Source organism: Equus asinus, chromosome 2, assembly GCF_041296235.1.
Source record: "Equus asinus isolate D_3611 breed Donkey chromosome 2, EquAss-T2T_v2, whole genome shotgun sequence".
NCBI classification, from domain to species: Eukaryota; Metazoa; Chordata; class Mammalia; order Perissodactyla; family Equidae; genus Equus; species Equus asinus.
In genome coordinates this window covers 30,195,610-30,215,208 of record NC_091791.1, presented here as the reverse complement: position 1 = coordinate 30,215,208, position 19,599 = coordinate 30,195,610, and the positions used below count along the sequence as shown (strand labels likewise).

General features: G+C 44.0%; 1 protein-coding gene and 1 long non-coding RNA gene across 5 annotated transcripts; one reads left to right on the top strand and one right to left on the bottom strand.

Annotated features, from left to right (window-relative positions):
* Positions 1 to 9,571, bottom strand: SLC25A28 (solute carrier family 25 member 28). 4 transcript variants are annotated; one of them, XM_044752717.2, is made up of 4 exons: positions 9,193 to 9,571; positions 3,143 to 3,371; positions 1,993 to 2,049; positions 1 to 827 (listed from the first exon to the last, which is right to left on the bottom strand). In XM_044752717.2, the coding sequence occupies exons 1-4, from the start codon at positions 9,481 to 9,483 to the stop codon at positions 310 to 312; spliced, it is 1,095 nt and encodes a 364-aa protein (XP_044608652.2). In that variant the 5' UTR covers positions 9,484 to 9,571; the 3' UTR covers positions 1 to 309. The 4 variants fall into 4 exon arrangements, with proteins under 4 accessions (XP_044608652.2, XP_044608659.1, XP_044608664.1 ...); XM_044752724.2 differs by having other exon boundaries at positions 8,882 to 9,329; XM_044752729.2 differs by having other exon boundaries at positions 3,202 to 3,371; positions 9,193 to 9,262.
* Positions 9,572 to 10,550: 979 nt separating this feature from the next.
* On the top strand, positions 10,551 to 15,845 carry LOC139040280 (uncharacterized). Its single transcript, XR_011494454.1, has 4 exons — positions 10,551 to 10,694; positions 12,531 to 12,695; positions 13,461 to 13,589; positions 15,653 to 15,845. It is a non-coding gene; the product is annotated as an uncharacterized lncRNA (long non-coding RNA).
* Positions 15,846 to 19,599: the final 3,754 nt, after the last annotated feature.

Below are 19,599 nucleotides of genomic sequence, written 5' to 3'. Positions count from 1 at the left end.
TTTAATTTAAAGACTTTTTATTAGGAACCAGGGGAATGAGCTTCTTATCCCTCTATAACAGTCGAGAGCAGGTCGTCAGGCCCAGGATGGAGAGCTTGTCAAAAGAGCTGTGCTGTGCTTCACTGCACTCGCTTAGGGCCTGGAAGGAAAGTGCAGGAACTGGTGTTTGCCAAAACACCAATAGCCTGGGAAGAGTCCTCTACCTTCCTTCCAACTCCACTCAAGGCTGGAGCATGCCAGCAGAGAACACGGTTGGAGTGGGCAGGCACAACATTGTCGTCTGAACCCCTGGCTTCATTCAGTGCTACTTCACTTGGCTGCCCTCCACTCTTCTTGCCGTTTTGTGATTAGGTATTTGAAGAACTCATACACAGACCATGCGATGGCTGTGGAGGGGATCTGGTAGATTACTCTAGCCTGCACCCCTCGGAAGTAGGCGGTCACCCCACCTACTTGATACACCGTCCTGAAGGCACTAGCCATGCCTGTGATATGTCCTGTAATGTTTGAGTTCAAAGCCAGAGATTCCTGGGTGTTGAGCAGTGTTTTGCAAACGTCCAGTGGGGTTGTGGCAGCGGCAGCTACAGCTCCTGCACAGGCTCCGGAGAGGACGTGGGAGCTGGGGTTGTACCGTCTCTGGGGGTTAAAGTGCTCCTGCAGGAATTCATAGGTCATGAAGTGAATGGCTTGGAAGGGAACGTTCATGGTTAGCTGGGTGGTGTAGCTGCGGTAAAAGGCTCCGGCCCCTTCATTTTGCCACACTGCCCGAACACAGTCTGTCACCCGGTGGTATGGTGAGTTGTACATCTGCATCCTCTGCTTGACCACTGGTGGTGCCATCAACGAGGAAGGAAATGGGGACAGCAACCAACCAGTGAGGGAGAGTGTCCAGATTCAGAGTCCCAAGTCAGCGGATCAGCCAATGGGATGGAGAGAGAAACATGTATGAGTGAGCTGTTGGTTAACCTGATGAGTTAAGGGTTCCCTTTTTTGAGAGGAGGGGATAGGAAAGGGTTGGTAACAAGCCAAAAAATAATGGACCCACTTCCAGTAGGATTTCTTTAAAACCAGGCAATTAACGCACAGGATGTATCTCTAGTTTAGAGATTCCAGAGAGTTTCCTTGAAATAAGTACCTATTATTATCATTGTACCCTTTCACAACTCCTGACACAAGAATGACTCTGTGGCAGTGAACATAATAATGAACCTATAACCCTAGCCATCCCAATTCTCAGGTACGCAGAGCAGCTAACTCTTATGACATGAGGATGGTTATCTTTCCACAGGAGAGAAAAAAGTGCTATCAAAGAGAAAACAAAATTCTCAGGCACGTGTGGCTTTAGTTTCCAAACATCTCCTGCTCCCTCAAGTAGACAACACGGTGTGAGCTCTGGATCTTTAGCTTAGCTTTGGCCCTTTCCACACCATGGCCTTGCCCAGACAGGCAAAGAAGTGGAACTTTAAGGAACATGACAACTAAGCCATCCTTTCATATTTACTTGGGTACCTCATTCTCCAACTGAAAAGCCAAGATCCAAGCAGCAGTGCAGGGACTGAACTCTACAATTTATCCTTTCATTCTTATCTCAACTCTCTTCATTCCATCATGAAAAGGAGTATTTTTAAATGTCAGTCTGTCTTCACCTCTTTGAAAAAAGGTGAAATAATCTGCTAACGTTTCAGATGAGATCAAATCCACTACAAAGGGGACTTTCAAGGAGGCTCAGGAACAGGCCAAGTAGAGCCATATCTTTTTCCAGGGAAGCCCCATAGATGAATGAAGTCTCAATGAATATGGTTCCTGTCCAAGGGGCTCCTCCTACACTGACAACAGGGAGGGAGTGCCCTCTTGTGGTAACACAAGGTAACACGGCGAGATTTCCCACCCAAACTGATCCGGGTCACCCCAGCTTTCTTCTACCAGAAATAAAGGAAAAGCCCAGAGATGCGGATGCAGCTGCCACAGAGGGAAAAGCTGAGAAATCATTACCTTCCACTGGATTCATGGCTGCATCATGAAGTAATGTTGCCACACACCCAGCTGCACCTGCAAACGAGAAAACAACTGCCACATGTAAGGCCAGGAGAGGGGACTGATTCACTGAGGCCCCAGAGTGAAGGGGAGGGGCAGTACTAAACCTGGCTGTGGGAAGAGGGGAGAGCCAGTCCAAAAGACGGGAACCCACTACTCCCAAACTCCTGTTCCCACCAACTTAGTAAGGTTACTGGTGTACATTCCACATCTATATTAAGGCCAGAAAAGTCAAAGCTCAGATTTTATCAATAAAGATGGTTCTGAGAAGAAATGCAGTTCATGCCCCAGACAGGAAGCAGATTCACTGGTACTAAGGGACGCAGCAATCAACTGCCTCCAACATAGGGAACACCAGGGGCAAGCGGTCAGATCTTCACAACAGAATCTCACCTTCTATCCTGCCTCACCTATGCCCTCAACCCCAGTCTCCAAGTCCTAATATCTGTCCGTGTAGATCTTTCCTCAGGTCCTGAACTAGCGTATCCCTCACCCACTCCTCTCCACACTCAATTTGGTTTTCAGACAATCCCAATCTCCGGGCTGCTATCCCTTCCCTTACCTCACAACTTCCAACCCTCTGGTTTGTCTGTACAGAAGTCCCTTGGCCCCGCCCCCATTCACTTGTTGAGGGCTTGTCACATCCTCAGTGACACAAACTGCCTCGGATCCGTTGGGATCCCGAAAAGGTGAGGCAAAGAGCTGGGGCTCCGTTACTGTCTTCCTTGGGTGGCTGGGTCACCTCCAATCCTGCCCTGAGCAGGACAGCACCCAACTATCAAGAAATATACAACCAACGGAGGTAGTTCAATGTGTTTCCACGTTACCAGGGCATTAGAAGTTGATGCCAGGAAGAAGATGAGAGGAGAGTCAAGCTGGTAGGTAAGGGAGGATACTGTAACCCTTTGTTGACGTGTCCCAAAGGAAGGGGTGGTGCTGAAGCAGCCCACAGTCTGAGAACATCAGGTTTGGAAGTCCCTCCCCTATAATCTGGCCTACCCCAGCCCAAAGCTTCAGCTCCAAACCATAATGAGACTGGAAAGCATTGACAGCAGCAAAGCCCAAAGAGTTGGGAAAGTGGGGGAACCAGCACAGGAAGGCTCAATACCATTGGCAATATGGCTATTGCCCCCAGGGTGGATTACATCACTCAATGTCTTTTTTAACTTTTCATAGCAGGCAAAATAGAGAGCGTGGGCAGGCCCTGCGCCTGTTGCTGTGACGTTCAGCCCCCGCATGGGCCTCCACAGGCCCTCTGTTCTTATAATCCTCCAAAGGGCCTCCAACACATTGCGATAGCGGGCGGCTGGGTCAGGCTGTAGGCTCTGCATCCGGGTCTGAAATTACAGAAAGGAGAAGTGCAATGTCAGCGATGCCAACTTCTTACCCTACCTCAACACTCAGCCTCTGGGCACTGGGCAGACCTTCCGCATGGAACTGTGCCAGTGTATAGGAGTAACACGTGGCATCCAGTTTTACTTCCTTCTAAATCTATATTCAATCTTTCCAAGCCTTGGACCTTTCTTTTCTAGTCGTCTATGACCCTAAGAGTGATATACCACTAGTTTCCCTGAGAATATCACCCCTTGGTAAGTGTCCTCGGAACTCCAAAATGATTCATAGCCCCAGCAACAAATATCAAGCCTGTGTTTCAGAAGTTGTTTCTGTGTCTTAATGAACTCAGGCTAAGAGTTCTTTACAAATGGATTCGAAAGGTATTTACTGTGTACAACATACTTTATGCATTATTTCAGAAGACTGATCCTGGGCCTGCCTCATGACCACACACTACAAACTAATGAGATGAAGGCTCATCTTTTGATATATCCTTGATGATAATCTGACCTTTTCAGACTATTTGCACTGGCAGCTGGGCCTGTAAACTAAAAGTCTTGGCAGAGGTAGCATTCCTAATAGATGTTGCTCTAATTTCTTGGGAAAGAAAGTTTACCCTGAAATTATGAAGGTAGAAACTAACCTAATCTCTAAAACTAAAGAGGCTCCCAGATTTCTAATCTAAACTGACTGAATCCCAAAATAGTCATCAGTAAACAAAATCAGTCTCAGTGAAACACAATCCTTGGAATCTCTAGAAGGCTCAATGGTTAGAACAAAAGTATATGGTAGATACTTTGTATGATGTTCCTGGACAAAGTTTTATTGAAATTTGGGAAATGAATCTTATTTGAAACATTTCTCCAAATCACACATCTTCTCTGAAGTGTGAGTCTCCCAATGACGATCTCGTCTATTGATTCATTTCAAGGCTAAGGTAGCATGGAGACTGACAGTTAATATAAAATCACCGTCCAGTGCCTGGAACACTGTAGGCACTCAAGATTTGTTTGTTAAATAAATAAAAGAATGAATGAATCTTAGCTGTGTCTGCACCAGTTCAGAAAGTAACACATAGGCCATTAGCAAGCCAACCAGGGCAACTGATGCCCAAGTACAGTTTAAATACCTACTTCATACCAATCACTGATTCAGTGCGGATCTGAAGCTTGAACCTTCCTGTTGACCATCTGGAATCCCAAGAATAAAGCTTTTCTCAAGAGCATTGCAGACAAGAAACTAACCAGATTAACAGGTCCTAGTTAGCCACAGGCAATCCACATTCCTCTTAAAGTTGTTTCTCTTGCCTGCCACCAACAAAGAACTGGAAGCTTAAAAGGTTAATTACTGGGAGTTCAGTCAGAAATACACAGTATCACTTATCACAATTTGACACATTGTCTTCCACTTCAAAAAAAAAAAAAAGCCCATAAATTTCCAATAAAGGATGTGCTTACTGATCTTTCACATCACTCAGGGGGTACAAAATCCATGAGAGAAGTTATTCAGAGAGACTACAGGTCTTTGGTGGCTACGGTGACTCATAAAGACAAGCTTGGCCTGGTGGCTCAACAATTATGCGTTTCCATAGGTTTGCTTGAAACTGATCTTGTATAGGGAGAATGTTCAGAAACTGCTTTTTTCTGCTGGAATCAACTAGTCTTGAAAGTTATGGCCTCAGAGGCCTATAACGCTTCACCTCCAAGAAAAACCTGGACTGTGAGTTACTTCGAACATTTTACACACGTCTAAATCTAAGTCACAATTCTCAGTGAAAATACATCCTCATGGAGACCCAGGCATAAACTACACCAAATATAAAAGTGAATATGGCTCCCCAAATTTGTGGGCCAATAAATCTATCTTCTGGAGAAGGATGAAATCACTAAGTAAGAATTTATGAATAGCCTTCAGTATAAAAAACTACTGCCTGGCTTTGAAGAAAAGCCAAATGGACTATTAGAGAAGTGGTTTGGTAGAAGACAGGCGACAGTTAAGTCAAAAAGACTGAGTTGGAGTCCCAGTTTTGCTAGATGTGTGGTCTTGGGTATGTCACTTAACCCCTCTGAGCTTCAATGTTGTCATCTATCACATGAGACGGAATGGCTGGCTCACAGGGCTGTTGTGGGGATGCAAAGAGGTAAGGCATGTAAAAGCCCTTGGTAACTTATGAGATACTAGAAATATAAGGCTTTTTATTGTATTCAAATATGATTCTTAGAAATATTAGTTCATATCTTAGAATTTACAGATCATGGCAGCTCTGTCTCTTTTATGTCATTTCACAAATATGTATGGGCAACTATCTGGTCCTTAACCACTAATAAGTCAGGTTTAATTTTGTATTGTTTTCATTTTAAAGTTTCTCTGTGGCTATAATTATTTACAATCCAGCTGTTAATCTGAAGGTTGGGTTTAGGAACAAGCACTATTGTAACATCCTGTGCCTTGCTTGATTCTAGGAATCTGCTTTTGGGAGACTGCACGAAAGCCTTGGCAGTAAGACTGGGTTGAAATCATGACTCTGCCACTTAATCTATGTGACCTGGGGCAAAATACTTAACTTGCCTCCTTGGCTTCATCTATAAAATAATGAAAACAGTGTCTACTTCATGAAGTTCTTTCTAGGATTAAATGAATAGATGTATGTAAGGCACATCAGATAGTGCTTGGCAAACAAAAACAATTGACATTTATTGAATAATAATAATTATTATTAGATGCAAGAAAATCAAATAAGCCAATGTTTCCATTTCCTAACCTTTCATTGGTAAATGTGTATAGACAACCATTTACATCTGGAGTGTGGAAAAGATCGATTTCCCTTTGCTCTTTCCCTCTTGAACTTATTATGTAAGTAGATTATTTGCTTCACCACTACAGAGCCAAAAGGCAGTGAGTACGCAGATGATTTTGAGAAGAGTCCTGACCAGTTCGGGTTGCAGAGCCTATCCCTATAGACAAAGTCTGGTGCTTGCCTCTGAGGCTCAGAAAAGGAAAACTGGGATTTGGGCTCCCAAACCCCTCTATTATGACCATGGAAATAGCTGGCTGAAGAACCATGGCCTATCAAGGCTAGGCTGACTTCCCAGGGTCCCTCCCAAGGATATTTTAAGTTAACTTGACCCTGATAAGTGGCTGGGGGTCACAGGCTTGCATGCCAGGAGGCAATCTCAGCTTTCATTTGCAAACACTGTGGCTGCCCTTTAGGCCTCAGCAAGGATACCTGCCTCTTGTCTTAGGGTATGGTTGGGCTACTCTTCCCCTCCACCACCCATTTAGGGGCAAGAGGAAGAATGGCTGCCCAGGGACAAGGAAACTAGGAAGCCCCTTCTGAAGGAAGAGATTTAAATTTTGCTTTCATGTCTGCACAATGGTGTTTAACATATTTACTGACACCAAATCCTAGTGGTCTCACCTCGTTCTTCCCTCTAGTCATTTACATCCCAGCATTAATGGCAAATGAAAATGATTCTTCTAAAAGAAGCTTTTCTGTTTTTGAAGACTCCTGAGCATTTTTTCCTCCAGATCAAATAATTACTTCTTTAATGTAGGGCTTTGAGGCATGACTGTAACATTGTATGACTAATTTTTAAAAACAAAAATTCCAAAGCTTATGTAAATGAATAAGAACTGTTCTTCAAAATAGTTACTTTGGAAGGCTAGAACTGTCACATTCCAGCAATGCCGTGGTTTTGCAAAACGTTTCTGGAACTCCTCTTTTAGAAGTGTTCCCTCAGTGGGTTTATTGGCTTCAGGAGTAAATCAGTCTCCTTGCTTTCCAGTCCCACCTTATCCTTGCCCAAACCAGTATTATCCCTTTTGATCTCCCACCTTATCCACCATATTTGATTCTCAATGCTCTCAGTTACTAAAAACTCAATTCCATCTTGTCACAGGACAAAGGTTTGTCCCCATTAAGGATATGCACCCAAATATTCTAGAGGCATTTCTAACAGAGGAATTTATAAAATGTTTACAGCAACAATAGCATTATGGAAAAACATGGAGTAAGGAGACAGCCTCCCAAGGTAATGGGACAACACTTAAATCGACAATCGACAAGTTGTAGTAAAATTCTCAGTCAGTTACATTATGATATTGTATTTTTCAAGTCATTAAGTAATTTTCATTGCTCTCCTTGATCTAGTTTTCATTTGATACCCATCCTGAAACATAGCTCTGTAGACCCTGCTCTCCACTCACAGTCTTAGTGAGGTTACTTTGCAGTTAGATCATCTTAACTTTTGGACACACAGCATTAACAACTCACAGTCATTCAAACTAGACCCTTTTACATGAAGGTCTGAATCTTTTTAATGTATACTTATCCATTTTACATTTCAATATCGTTAAAGCACTAACCATCCTCTTACTTCTCTCTCATGGATTTACTGTTTATTTCTACTCCTCCCAATTGACAAGGATACTTAAAATTTTAATAACCATTTAGGCCTAGTGCATTGACCACAGTTTCAATGGGCACGGCCCTCGGTAGGAGTTACCTTGCAATGTGCTAGAATACTCCTACTAACTCAGTGTCATTCACAAAGCTTAATGAGCACTTTCCCCATTTCCTCATCCTCATTACTAATGAAAACATGAACAGGCAGTGGAACCAGGGAGAAGCAGAAGAGACAGACTTTGCACTTCCCAAGTTGATATTCTCTTCCTTTTGAATGTGTAACATTTTCCTAATTTGAGAAGAAAACATACATCAAATTGCTGTGAGGACACTTACTATTAGCCTTAATATGTAAAGGAGGCACCAAATTCCCCTCGAGTTTACTTCTCAGTCTGTTTAGTCCTCACTGTTAGTCACCGGTACCTTTGCTAATGCACGGGAAAAAGAACCATAATGAACAATCTGTTCCCCTCTTCACCCAGCTTTCTTCTGAAGCACTTGATTTCTGTACCCACTAATCAGCCTGCTTGGTTGCGGATGTGATTAGTTTTACTTTTACACGAATCCTGCCCTCGTGCTGATCCAATTCCATTTTCATCCAGTTTTCTTCACGCTTACATCTACTTTCCAATACCGTCATGCTTCCCTTCTAGGCAACCTTTCCCTTTTTGTCAACTTCAGGTAGCTAAAGAAATACACGATCAGTTCCATTTCTCGATGGGGGCTGATGTGCTCCCCACACACACACACAATCCTAATCCTAGCTCAATTTTCACGTTCAGGAAATAGGTGGGGTATCATGCTTGCTGCACAGAGAAACCGAAAGCTTTCCTGAACACAGTCTTTCCCATATTATTTCCAGTCTGGAACTCTGAATTCTGACTGCACGACGATTCCCAATCACTCATGGGTGAAGATTTAATAAGTAAATTCTTTATCTGGCTGAGAGATTCCAGATTCTGGTTCCTGACCAGTCACTTTTAAGGGAAGACACAGCAAGGAGCTTGTAAAAGCACTAGCCCAGAGAACATCGCAAGCCATTAAGATCCTATTCAGGGTCTGATTCACGCCAGTTGGCTTCACCTTAATCAAGTTAGTAGCACTTACCTGTTCCCATCCCATCCCACCCTATTCCTGTTTACTCCCAGCTGGGATCCAGGCCTTTGGCTGACAGATTTTCGGTCCAGAGTCCCAATTCAGATTTCACTGACGGTTAAAAATGGGTCCTGATTCCTGACTGGGACCAACTCCCAGCCGAGACCTTGCTTGCATGGAGTGTCGGTCGAATCGCGTGGTGGTGCCAGGAGCCAGGAAGAACTCATGTGTCAGCTCCAGCTCTCAGCCGGGATCCTGGCTCCGGACAGGACCCAGGGGTCGGGTCAGCCCCAGGCCGGGTTCGGAGCCGGTCCAGGTCTCACCTTGACGCAGTCGACGGGGTACATCACGCAGTGCTCCAAGATGCCTGCCACGGCGCCCGCCACCATGTGCGTGGTGACAGTGGCTCCAGCCGGCAGCGCCTCGTAGTCCGGGCCGGAGTCCGGGTCCTGCCGAACCGGGGGCCTACAGGCCCCGGCCTCCCCGCCGCCGGCCCCCCGGCCCACGCCCCGCTGCAGCCACCCGTCCAGCAGCGCCGACTCCCCGGGGCTCCGCCCCGGCCCGGCCGCCGGCCCTCCCGCCACACCGCCAGCACCCCGCCCCTCCAACTCCATCCACCCGGGCCAGCTGCGGCGCCCACCCCCGCCGCCGCCGCTGCCGCCGCCGCCGCCGCCACCCCCCAGACCCGTCGCGTCCGCCTCAGGCGCGGCCCAGAGAGCCCGGGGCCTCCGGCTCCCGCTTGGCCCCGCGGGCACGCCCCTCCGCCAGCCATTGGCGCAGCCGCCAAGTTGTCCCCGCCCCCTTGCTTACGTAGCAAAACTATGTCTGTGTCATTAGTGAAGCTGCCTGTCATTCCTCCGCTCCGCGGCGTTGCTGCCGCTTAGGTCCCACCCCTTCCCCTTTGATCTCGGCAGCTTCTTGTTTATTGGCTACTGATTGGCCGACATGGACGATCAACCCGCCCTCCGACTTTTCTGGAGGGCGGGAGAAACTTAAGGCTGAACTTTGATAGGCTCAACCACTCTTGATTCTCTGACCACGGCCATTGGGCCGCACGACTTCAGGATCCGATTGGCTAGAGTAAGAGAGCCAGGCGCCCAAGGGGCAATTGAGGCCGGATTTGGTCCCCTGACTGGCGCCTGTGGAGCTGCGGGCGCTGCGGGCGGGATCGCGGGGTAGGGCCGGCGCCAGGCCTTCAAGGTCAAACCACTGACGGGTGCCGTTAAGACCCGCGCTCGAGCGCCCACCCCAAATCCCGAGACGTGCGGGTCGCGGGCGGCCGGCCCTGGCCCGAGAGCTCGCTCTTGTTCCCGCGGGATCTCAAGCTGGCGTGAGGCCGAGCCGGCCTGGGCCGGGCATCCCCTGGCACAGCCTGCGGGCCTGTCCGGGAAGCTGTTGCGACACTCGGGCGGTGGCCTGTTAGACTCGGGTCGAGTCTGGAGTGTTGGCTTTCCAAGCCGTGGGCTAGCTAACTCCTGAGGACCCGGAGCTCCTCAGGCCCCAGCGCCCCGCGCTGGGCTTGCACCTGAAGTCGCCCAGTACACCCCGCAGTTGTTGAATGAATGAGTTCTTCGGGGGCCCGCGGTCGCTGGGCCCTGCGCCAGACTGAGAGCTGGGGGCGGGGAAGGGAGATGTCGAAATGGGGCAGGATGATTCAGAGATGACGACAGGTGGAGAAGCCAGACTGGAGGCAGCTGCCCAAGCACAGCAGGAAAAGTATATGGGGAAGTTCGGACGTACAGCTTGTCGCTGAGTGACGCAATGATGAACCTACCGCCTGGTGATAACTGCCTTTTGTGATAAGACCCCTCTCCCTCCTGGACAGGTCGGTGGAGTCTGAGAGGGGCGCGCACTGGTTAAAGAACAATGCCAGCAATTCCCAGCCTTGAGCACCACCTCCTGGGCCGTGACGTTGCACAGGAGCTTCACTAGGGCTGCAGGCTCGGTTGAGGAACACAGGCGCTTTCCCTACTCCGTCTGCCTCGCTTCTTCAGTTTCCCGTCCCTGGAGCGTGTTTGCACAAGCCTCCCCACTGTTTCCAGCTCTCTCTTTACTGCCTATTTTACTGAGATGATGATGCAATTGTGAACTTTTCCATCTGTTTATAGGTTTTCCGTAAATAGGGAAGGGGTTTTCCTTTTTTTCTCTAAAGCTTAGCGGTTTCTGGGCCTCTGGTTTTTCGGGGTTCTGTTTTTTAACTTTTTTTTTTTAACTCATCTATTCTCTTCCTATTCAGCAGTGGTTATTAACTTTTGCGTCTCGACCTTTTGGAAAATAAGCTACAAATCCTCTTCTCCTTCCCCTCCACCTTCCACCCACCCTGCACACACACAATTTTGAAAATAATTTCTGAATTTGCAGAGTCCCTGAAGGTGACTCGTGGCCCCCCGAGGGGTCCATTAACTTCAGATTAAGAAAAGCCTGAGTTCTCACACGTCTCGCAAAAAGAAACTCACTCAATCCTGCTAGAGTATTCATTCCCTTTACTGCCAAACTGCTCCAGTAATGACCTATATATACCTGCTATGTCCTTTCTCTCCTTAAGCCCTACATTTTTACTCTTTTATTCAGTGGTCGCAAATGACTTTTCCAAATCCAATGGTCTTTTTCTTGTTCTGATTTTTCTGGACTAAGAGATAACACTTAGCCCCTCCATTGACCCATCCCTCACTGAAACTTTTTCCTACCTTCAGGAACCACTCTATCTCTTCTATCTTTTAGACTTCTGAGTCTCCTACACTTCTCTGCCCACTGGGGAGGAACATTCCTAAAGGTTTAATGCTTCTTGTTCATCTTTAATACCTTAGGGAACTTTACCATCCCAAATCTGTTTTCCTTTTTGGAGCCCTGTCTATATTTCCCTATTGCTTACTCTTTAACTGAAATTTCCATGTGAACTCTTCAGTAAATATTTATTGAGTAACAACTTTATGCCTGACACTGTACTTGAAGCCAGTGACACAGGACAGATGGAGTCCATGCTTTCACGAAGCTTACTTTTTAATGGGGGGAAAGAGATAGACCAATAAGAAAAATATCAGATAGCTCTAGGTACCATGCTGATAACTGAAATAGGGAGGTGGATAAAGTGTGACTGGGTAGCTACATTTGCATGACCAGGAAAGGCCTTTCTGAGGAGACGACACTAAGGTAAGTTCTGAATAAGAGGCAGGAACTCATGATGGACTCAGACAAGAGCATTCCAGAAGAAACAGGAGGTACAACAATCCTAAGGTAACAACAAGATTGGTGTATGAAGGAACAGAAAGAAAGTCTATGTGGCTGGAGCATGGTGAGTGAGGGGGGAAGTGATACAAGATGAGGTTGGAAAGATAGGCAGAGGGTGAATATCCACCTTAATTTCTGACTCAGCATGTCCATTCCAAACTCAGCCTTTCCACTCCCCACCCCAACCAATTCCTCCTAAATATTCCTTGTCTACCCAATCAATCAGACTTTAAAGCTGGTATCCTCCTTGACTACCCCTTCAGAATAATTATTCTGAAATGTTTCTTTTGTTCATGCTCTCCTTTTCCTTCTTATTGATATTATTCTTTCCCAGTATCTGATCACTTTACATCTATATTGTAATAACCTTTGAAAGGCCTCCCTACCTCTGGATCCCCTGGCTTTACTAGTATTTGGATTTGCCTCCTTCCAGGGACATTGTAGGATTGTTCTTCCCACCTCCTTGAAGATAGGCATGGCTGTGAGATTTGCTTTGACCAATGAAATGTGAGAGAAGCATGAGAGCCACACATTAACTTCCCCTGCCACATGACTGGTGATGTTCAGATGGTGGGAGCACCATCAGTCTGGGGCCCTGGTAAGGATGATGAAGCAGAGTTGCCTACTTGCCACACCTTTCTTCCCAGGTGGACTTTCAGCATGAGTAAGAAATAAATCGATGTTGTTTTCAGACACAGATTTTAGGATTAGTCCATATCATAGCATAATCTAGCCCAGTGCTTCTCAGACTTTAATGTGATATTAGTCACCTGAATAATTTGTTAAAATGCAGACTATGATTCTGTAGGTCTGCGTGGGGACTGAGATCTGCGTTTTTGACAAGCTCCCAGGTGATGATGCTGCTATACCTTGGACCATACTTTGAATAGCAAGGACATAACCCATCCTATCTTGTATACCCCTCTCAACACATCTACACACACTCTATCCAACGTCTCACCAGCACTTAAAGCTTTCTGAAAAACAAATTAGCAAGGAAAGAAACCTCTTTCTTGGTGATATTCTTTATAACCTCTTAATAGCTTCCCATACCTGCAACTCCTCAGTCCGGACTGTAAAAATCTTATTTTCTTATATTCCTAGGACAATTTTTTTCTGCATTCTCATTTATTTTCTTTAGTAATAGAAACCCCAAGTTTTAGCTTAGGCACATGCTTCCAAGCTGAAGTCCCTATTTTCCCCAGCTTCCCTTGCAGCTAGCTTTGGCTGTGTGACTAAGTTCTAGCTAGTGGGATGTGAGTATAAGTGATGTGAAACATGTGGGTTCTGCCTTTAAAAAAAAGGATTATGTCCTCTTTGAGTATTTTTCTCATTTTCTCCCTTCTTATGATCTTGAATACAGACCCAGAAGATGTCAACCATTTTTGGCCATGAGGACAAAGCCTATACCTTAGCAGGTGGCAGAGGAAAAAGTAGAAGAAACTTGTTTCCTTGTGGGTAACACTAGTACCTCTGGACTACTCATGTTCTGGTACGTGAGAGAACTTGTTCAAGCAATTGCTGTGAGTCTGAATCTTTGTTACAGCAGCTGATTTGTACCCTAACCAACACATGTTCTTTCCCTAGAATGCATTTCTCCCTTTGTTCTTATCAAAATTCTCATTCTTGAAGGTCCAAAACAGGTTTCCAGCTTACATTACCCTCTTTCCCTCAACTGCCGTCATACATGACCTGGCATGCAGTATGAGTACAATACAGAATGAGACTGATTGATTCCAGCAGCCACACATGAAAATGACTGATCTCTTTATAGTCATTTAAAGAGAAATTGATTTCTAACTCATGCAGAACAGACCATTAGAGTTGTAGAAATTCAGAGATGGAGCCCTCAGTGAGGGCTGGAGAGATGAGAAGATATCCTTATATATTTTAGCAGTTTCAGACTGGAGAATGTGTAGAGGAAGATTTTCCAAGGGATCTGTGGGGAACAAAGTTTCAAGGGAATTTGCTATTCCTCATCTTCTGCATCATTCCGAAAACTCACCTTCCCAAGAAAGCAGTTCCCCTTTCCGTCCTCCTGTTTCTCAGTCTCTCCTCCCACCTTACAAAAGAAAAGTGAGCCTCCACCCATCCTTCGTCTTACCCTGGTTCACTGCCCTGGTGCATAAAAACCTCCAGGTAGCCAAACAGTCCTGGTGTCAGTGAGGCCCCTTTAATCAGGGTACAAGTATAGCCTTCATGTCTTTCCCTGACTTACGTGTTTTTCTGTTAAGGGTAAAACATGGCTTTAGGAATGGATGTTTTGGTCCTTGTGAGATGTTCTGTGTACTATATATTGTACAGTGGAGCAGTGGTTTTTTAATTTAACTATTCACCTATTCCAACCCCTGACTATTATCAAAGAATGCATTGTTTCTGAGGGAGGTTCCTCTGAGAACAAAACAAAAAGAGCCTAATTAAATATTAAAGGTAGTGGGCCTTATTTCATTCAGGTGACACATTTATCACAAGGTCTGTGTCTTACCTATTTATCTTAGGACTAGGATATTCAAGATTTATGAAAATGCGTGCTGGGAAATAATAATGTGCTGCAAAGTGCAATGTTCCCTCTCTGGTCAGAAATAAGAAAGAGCTGAGTGATACTCTTCATTTGCTCATGTCTCAACTTTAGATTTTGCATTATTTCTAGACATACATGTTTACTTTTCACAGATCAACATCATGCCTTCAAGTAAAAGGAAAATAGGTCAAAAGTATTTTCCTTTGTCAAAAGATTGTTGGCTATACTAGTTTATACCCACTAGGATGGCTATAATAAAAAACTCAGGAAATAACAAGTGTTGGCGAGGATGTGGAGAAAATGGAATCTTCATACACTGCTGGTGAGAAGGTAAAATGGTCAGAGGCTGTGGAAAACAGTTTGGCAGTTCCTCAAAAAGTTAAACAGAATTACCATATGATCCAGAAATTCCACTCCTCAGTATATCCGAAAGAACTGAAAACAGGACTCAAACAAGTACGCGTACATGCTTGTTCATAGCAGCACTGCTCACAATAGGCAAAAGGTGGAAACAGCCCAACTGTCCGTCAACAGAAGAATGGAGAAATAAATTGTGTAATAAATATAATTCAGCCATAAAAGTGAACAAAGTACTGATATACACTACAATGTGAATGAACCTGGAAAACACATTAAGTGAAAGGAGTCACATGCAAAAAGGTCACATATGATTCCACTTATATGAAATATCCGGAATAGATAGCGCTATAGAGACCGAACGCAGCTGGGGCGGGGGGTGAAATGGGAGCAAGTGCTTAATGGGTACAGGGTTTCCTTTTGCGGTGATGAAATGTCTTAGAAGTAGGTGGAGTTGGTGGTTGCAAAACATTGTGAATGCACTAAATGTCACTGAATTATTCACTTTAAAATGGTTAATTTTACGTTATGTGACTTTCATCTCAATTTTAAAAAGGAAAGATTGGCTAGCATCCAACAGATGAACTGAGTAAGCTAGTATCTCATTATCCTCTCAAATGTCTATGCCTCTGTAACTCCAAACAGCAGCTCTAAACCAGTCATTATCTAACTCCTAGGTTGCCTCACAAAGTGAAACGTCTGGGAAGTGACTGCTCATGGATACAAAGTTTCTTTTTAGTTGATGAAAATGTTTTAAGGTTATATTGTGGTAATGGTTGCACAAGCCTGTGAATATACTAAAAACTATTGAATTGGGTGAATTTTGTGGTATATAAATTATGTCTCAATAAAGCTGTTTTTGAAAAGGTGAAAGATCAGTGCCCGCCTGGTGGCGCAGCTGTTAAGTTCACATGTTCCACTTCTCAGCGGCCTGGGCTTCGCCGGTTTGGATCCCAGGTGTGGACATGGCACCACTTGGCAAAAAAGCCATGCTGTGGTAGGCGTCCCACATAGAAAGTAGAGGAAGATGGGCATGGATGTTAGCTCAGGGCCAGTCTTCCTCAGCAAAAAGAGGGAGATTGGCAGTAGATGTTAGCTCAGCACTAATCTTCCTCAAAAAAAAAAAAAAGGTAAAAGATCTAATTGGGATATGTTGAAGAGTATCTTCTTTTAGAACTTGAGTTTCATCATTCTTTAAGCAATAAACTGCTTCTCTTTGCACATTTTTTGGGGGGGCGGTTGTAGTTACTGCAATCACATTATCCTTTTTGTTCAAGTTTCTCCTAAAAAAAATCTTATTTCTAAAAGCAAAAAAAGACAAAACATTACTTTTTCTGAATAAGGAAAATTACTCATTATGATCTATCTAAGAAACAAACATAATGTCATCTCTGGCTCATAGGCAAAAATCCAGAAAAATTACTTTAGTTTCCCTGGTTCTTGTCTAGTAGGAACTTTCAGTTCATGTCATACTCAAATTAAGTTGAAACAAATGCAGTTAGGAAAAAAATATTTGATATGGTAAATCCATATTCATTCTTATTTGGGCACAAATCTCCCCACTGCCACTCATTTTCCCCCTCATTTATGCATTTCTATCATATCCTTACACCTTGACAGAAACATGTAAATTCTGTAAATAATGCCCTCAAACAATTATTTTTACACCTTTTTGTAAGCCCTACAGCTACTAATCGTATAATACCTTCTCTTCTTTTTGCTGTTTATTTCCACAAAGTAGATAAAATAGCACTCTTAAAAGCATCTACTTAGGGGCCGGTCCCATGGCCGAGTGGTTAAGTTCGCACACTCCGCTGAAGGCGGCCCAGTGTTTCGTTGGTTCGAATCCTGGACGCGGACATGGCACTGCTCATCGAGCCACGCTGAGGCAGCGTCCCACATGCCACAACTAGAAGGACCCACAACTAAGAGTATACAACTATGTACCAGGGGGCACCATTTCATTTAGTTAGAATTAATTTCTCCTTCTCAGATGTTGACATGTTTTTTTTTAATTCTGTCAAATGTATGACCTTAAACTTATTGTTTAAATCTTGAAATTACAAATCTGTATATAATATTTTACAATGCCAATTTCTGCCCATCTATAATGACTTCTCCAGGTACTGTAACATGACCTAAATAATTGAAATTGGTTTTTGTTCACAATCAACAAGAAAAATCATGGAACACACCCAATTTTATGGATTTTTTAGCTCCAAAACCAAAATGTCTCTAAGTGAAAGAGAAACAAGGATAATTAATAGTCACTTGACAAGCCTTTTTGATGTTATTTCCAGAGATTGAGAAAGTGATTGTTCAAATGAGTAACACATCCTTTTGCAAATAAGATGGTTTCTAATCCTTTAACAAAATTTGAGGAGATTGAGTGTGGTGAACATGATGTAATCTACACAGAATTCGAAATATATTACAGTGTACATCTGAAATTTATATAATGTTATAAACCAATGTTACTACAATAAGAAAAAATTAAAGACATAAAAAAAATTTAAGGAGATTGAAAAATTGTGACAAAGATGGCAAACCTCCACTCATTTGCTTATTTGTGTAAAAATGTTCCTTGGTACCTACCTATAATAACAAAAATAGGAATAGAATTGGTGAGGAACTACCAAAAAATAACAGACATCTAAAGATCAATGATATAATTTAAAATGTTTTAAATGCCCAATCTGTCAAATAAGAGGTACAGTCTAGTAAAATTTTACTTTTTACGGAGATGATCATTCACCCAAAGCTGACTTATGTTGTTTGCATATCCATATTCACTCATTATTTCCCTGATCTTCCTGACTTGATCAGTTCTCCAAGCATGCACCTCAGGTCTTCTCCTTTGTAGAGCTTAGACAGTTGTAATTTTGCATATTTTATAAAGTTATTTCATTAATATCTATATCACCAATAGATGGTTAGCCCTATCAAGGCAAGGAGCACCATTTTTACTTACTTTTTTCCCTTTGTTTTTCCCCTGCACCATTATATCTTCAGAATAGCATAGTACTTGAAACACTATCAATACCTGGTAAAATTTATTTGAATATATAAATAATGAATGGAAAATTCGTGGATCTTGGACCTGAGTTACTATTTCTCCCCTTAGGTGGTGGCGATGACTCATCCAGTGAGTTCCACCCTCCCCCAGCCAAGGCCTAACCCCTCTTAGGTGTCCTGCAGTTGTAACCAGAGATACTACCCAATAGGGTGCTAGGAAGACTCATTGCCTTCCTAATCTTGGCCTTAATTCTGCGAAGCTCTCTTGGAAGCAACAGGCCGGAGAATGAGTTCAGGAACCAGGACTCGAAATAGAGCTCCTGCCACTACTCTGTGAAAGTTTGTTGAAAGGTAGTGAGAGTACAAATTAGTTTCTTCCTCTCCTTTCATTTCCTTCCTCCCTTTTTTACCAATGGTTCTCAAATCACCCAGGAGAGCTTGTTAGACATAAACATTTCCAGACCCTATCCTAGAACTGTCAAATCATATCTCTGGGAGTGAGGCATGGGAATCTGCACTTTACAAGCAGACTATTCTGACATAGGTGGTCCATGGGCCACACTTGGAGAAATACTGTTTTGTTGTCGCCACACTAGTTCCAAACACACCCAGATGGTGCTTGTTCCATAGGCTTAAATCATAGTCTCAGCAGGGGCAGTAAAGCCTAATGGCGCCAGCCAATTCATGTATTCTTTCAAACAATATGTGCCGGGCCCTGAACTAGGTGCTGGGGATACAGTCATGAGCAAAACTAGACACGGTCTCTTCTCTGGTGGAGGTTAGGGTCTACTGAGGAGCACAGGCATTAACCAGAGACTCATAAATGTAAAATAACAAATGGGGTGTGTGCTATGAAGTGAAAGCACCTGATAATGCTAAAAGCATATGTTAAAGGGACTTATTCTAGGGAATTTGTCACACAGGGAATGTAACACTTGAAATAAGATCTTAAAGATAAGAAGAGTTGATTAAGCTAAGTCAGATGGAGGGGTGGTAAAAGGGTAAGGGAGGTAGAACTTTCTGGACAAAGAGAACATCATATTGCAAAAGTCTTGTAATGAAAGGATAAGACCAGTGTTTTGAGTGCGAGGGGAGGCACAGTTTGAGATGAAGCCTGGGAGGAATGGAGGGGCCAGATCATGACAGGCTTTGAAAGTCATGTTAAGGGGATCAGTTTATATCTTAAGAACAATGGGTTCTCACTGTGGAATTTTAAGCTGAAGCTAGATAACATGGCCAATTTTGCATTTTGAAAAGGTCACTTTGGCTGCTGTGGAGAAAGATTGAGGGCAGCAGCTCTAGAAGTTGGGTCATTATTCTTATTTTATGGATTAGAAAACGAGCTGTAACAAACATAACTTCCTCTCACAGCTAGTAAGCAGTGAAACCAGCTTTCAAACGTGGTCTGCCTAACTCCAAAGTGTAAACTTACCACACAGTCTGCTGCCTCTCTAGATCAAGGTAATAAACTGTTAAAAGAGTTAGTTAAAATGATTAAAAAGGAAGAAACAGAGAGCCTTATCTGTGACTCAGGCTGCCTTTGCCTTGGTCATGACTCTCCGTCAGAAAACAAGAATGAGGCGGGTAGCAGAGGGTAGCTGACGTTCTA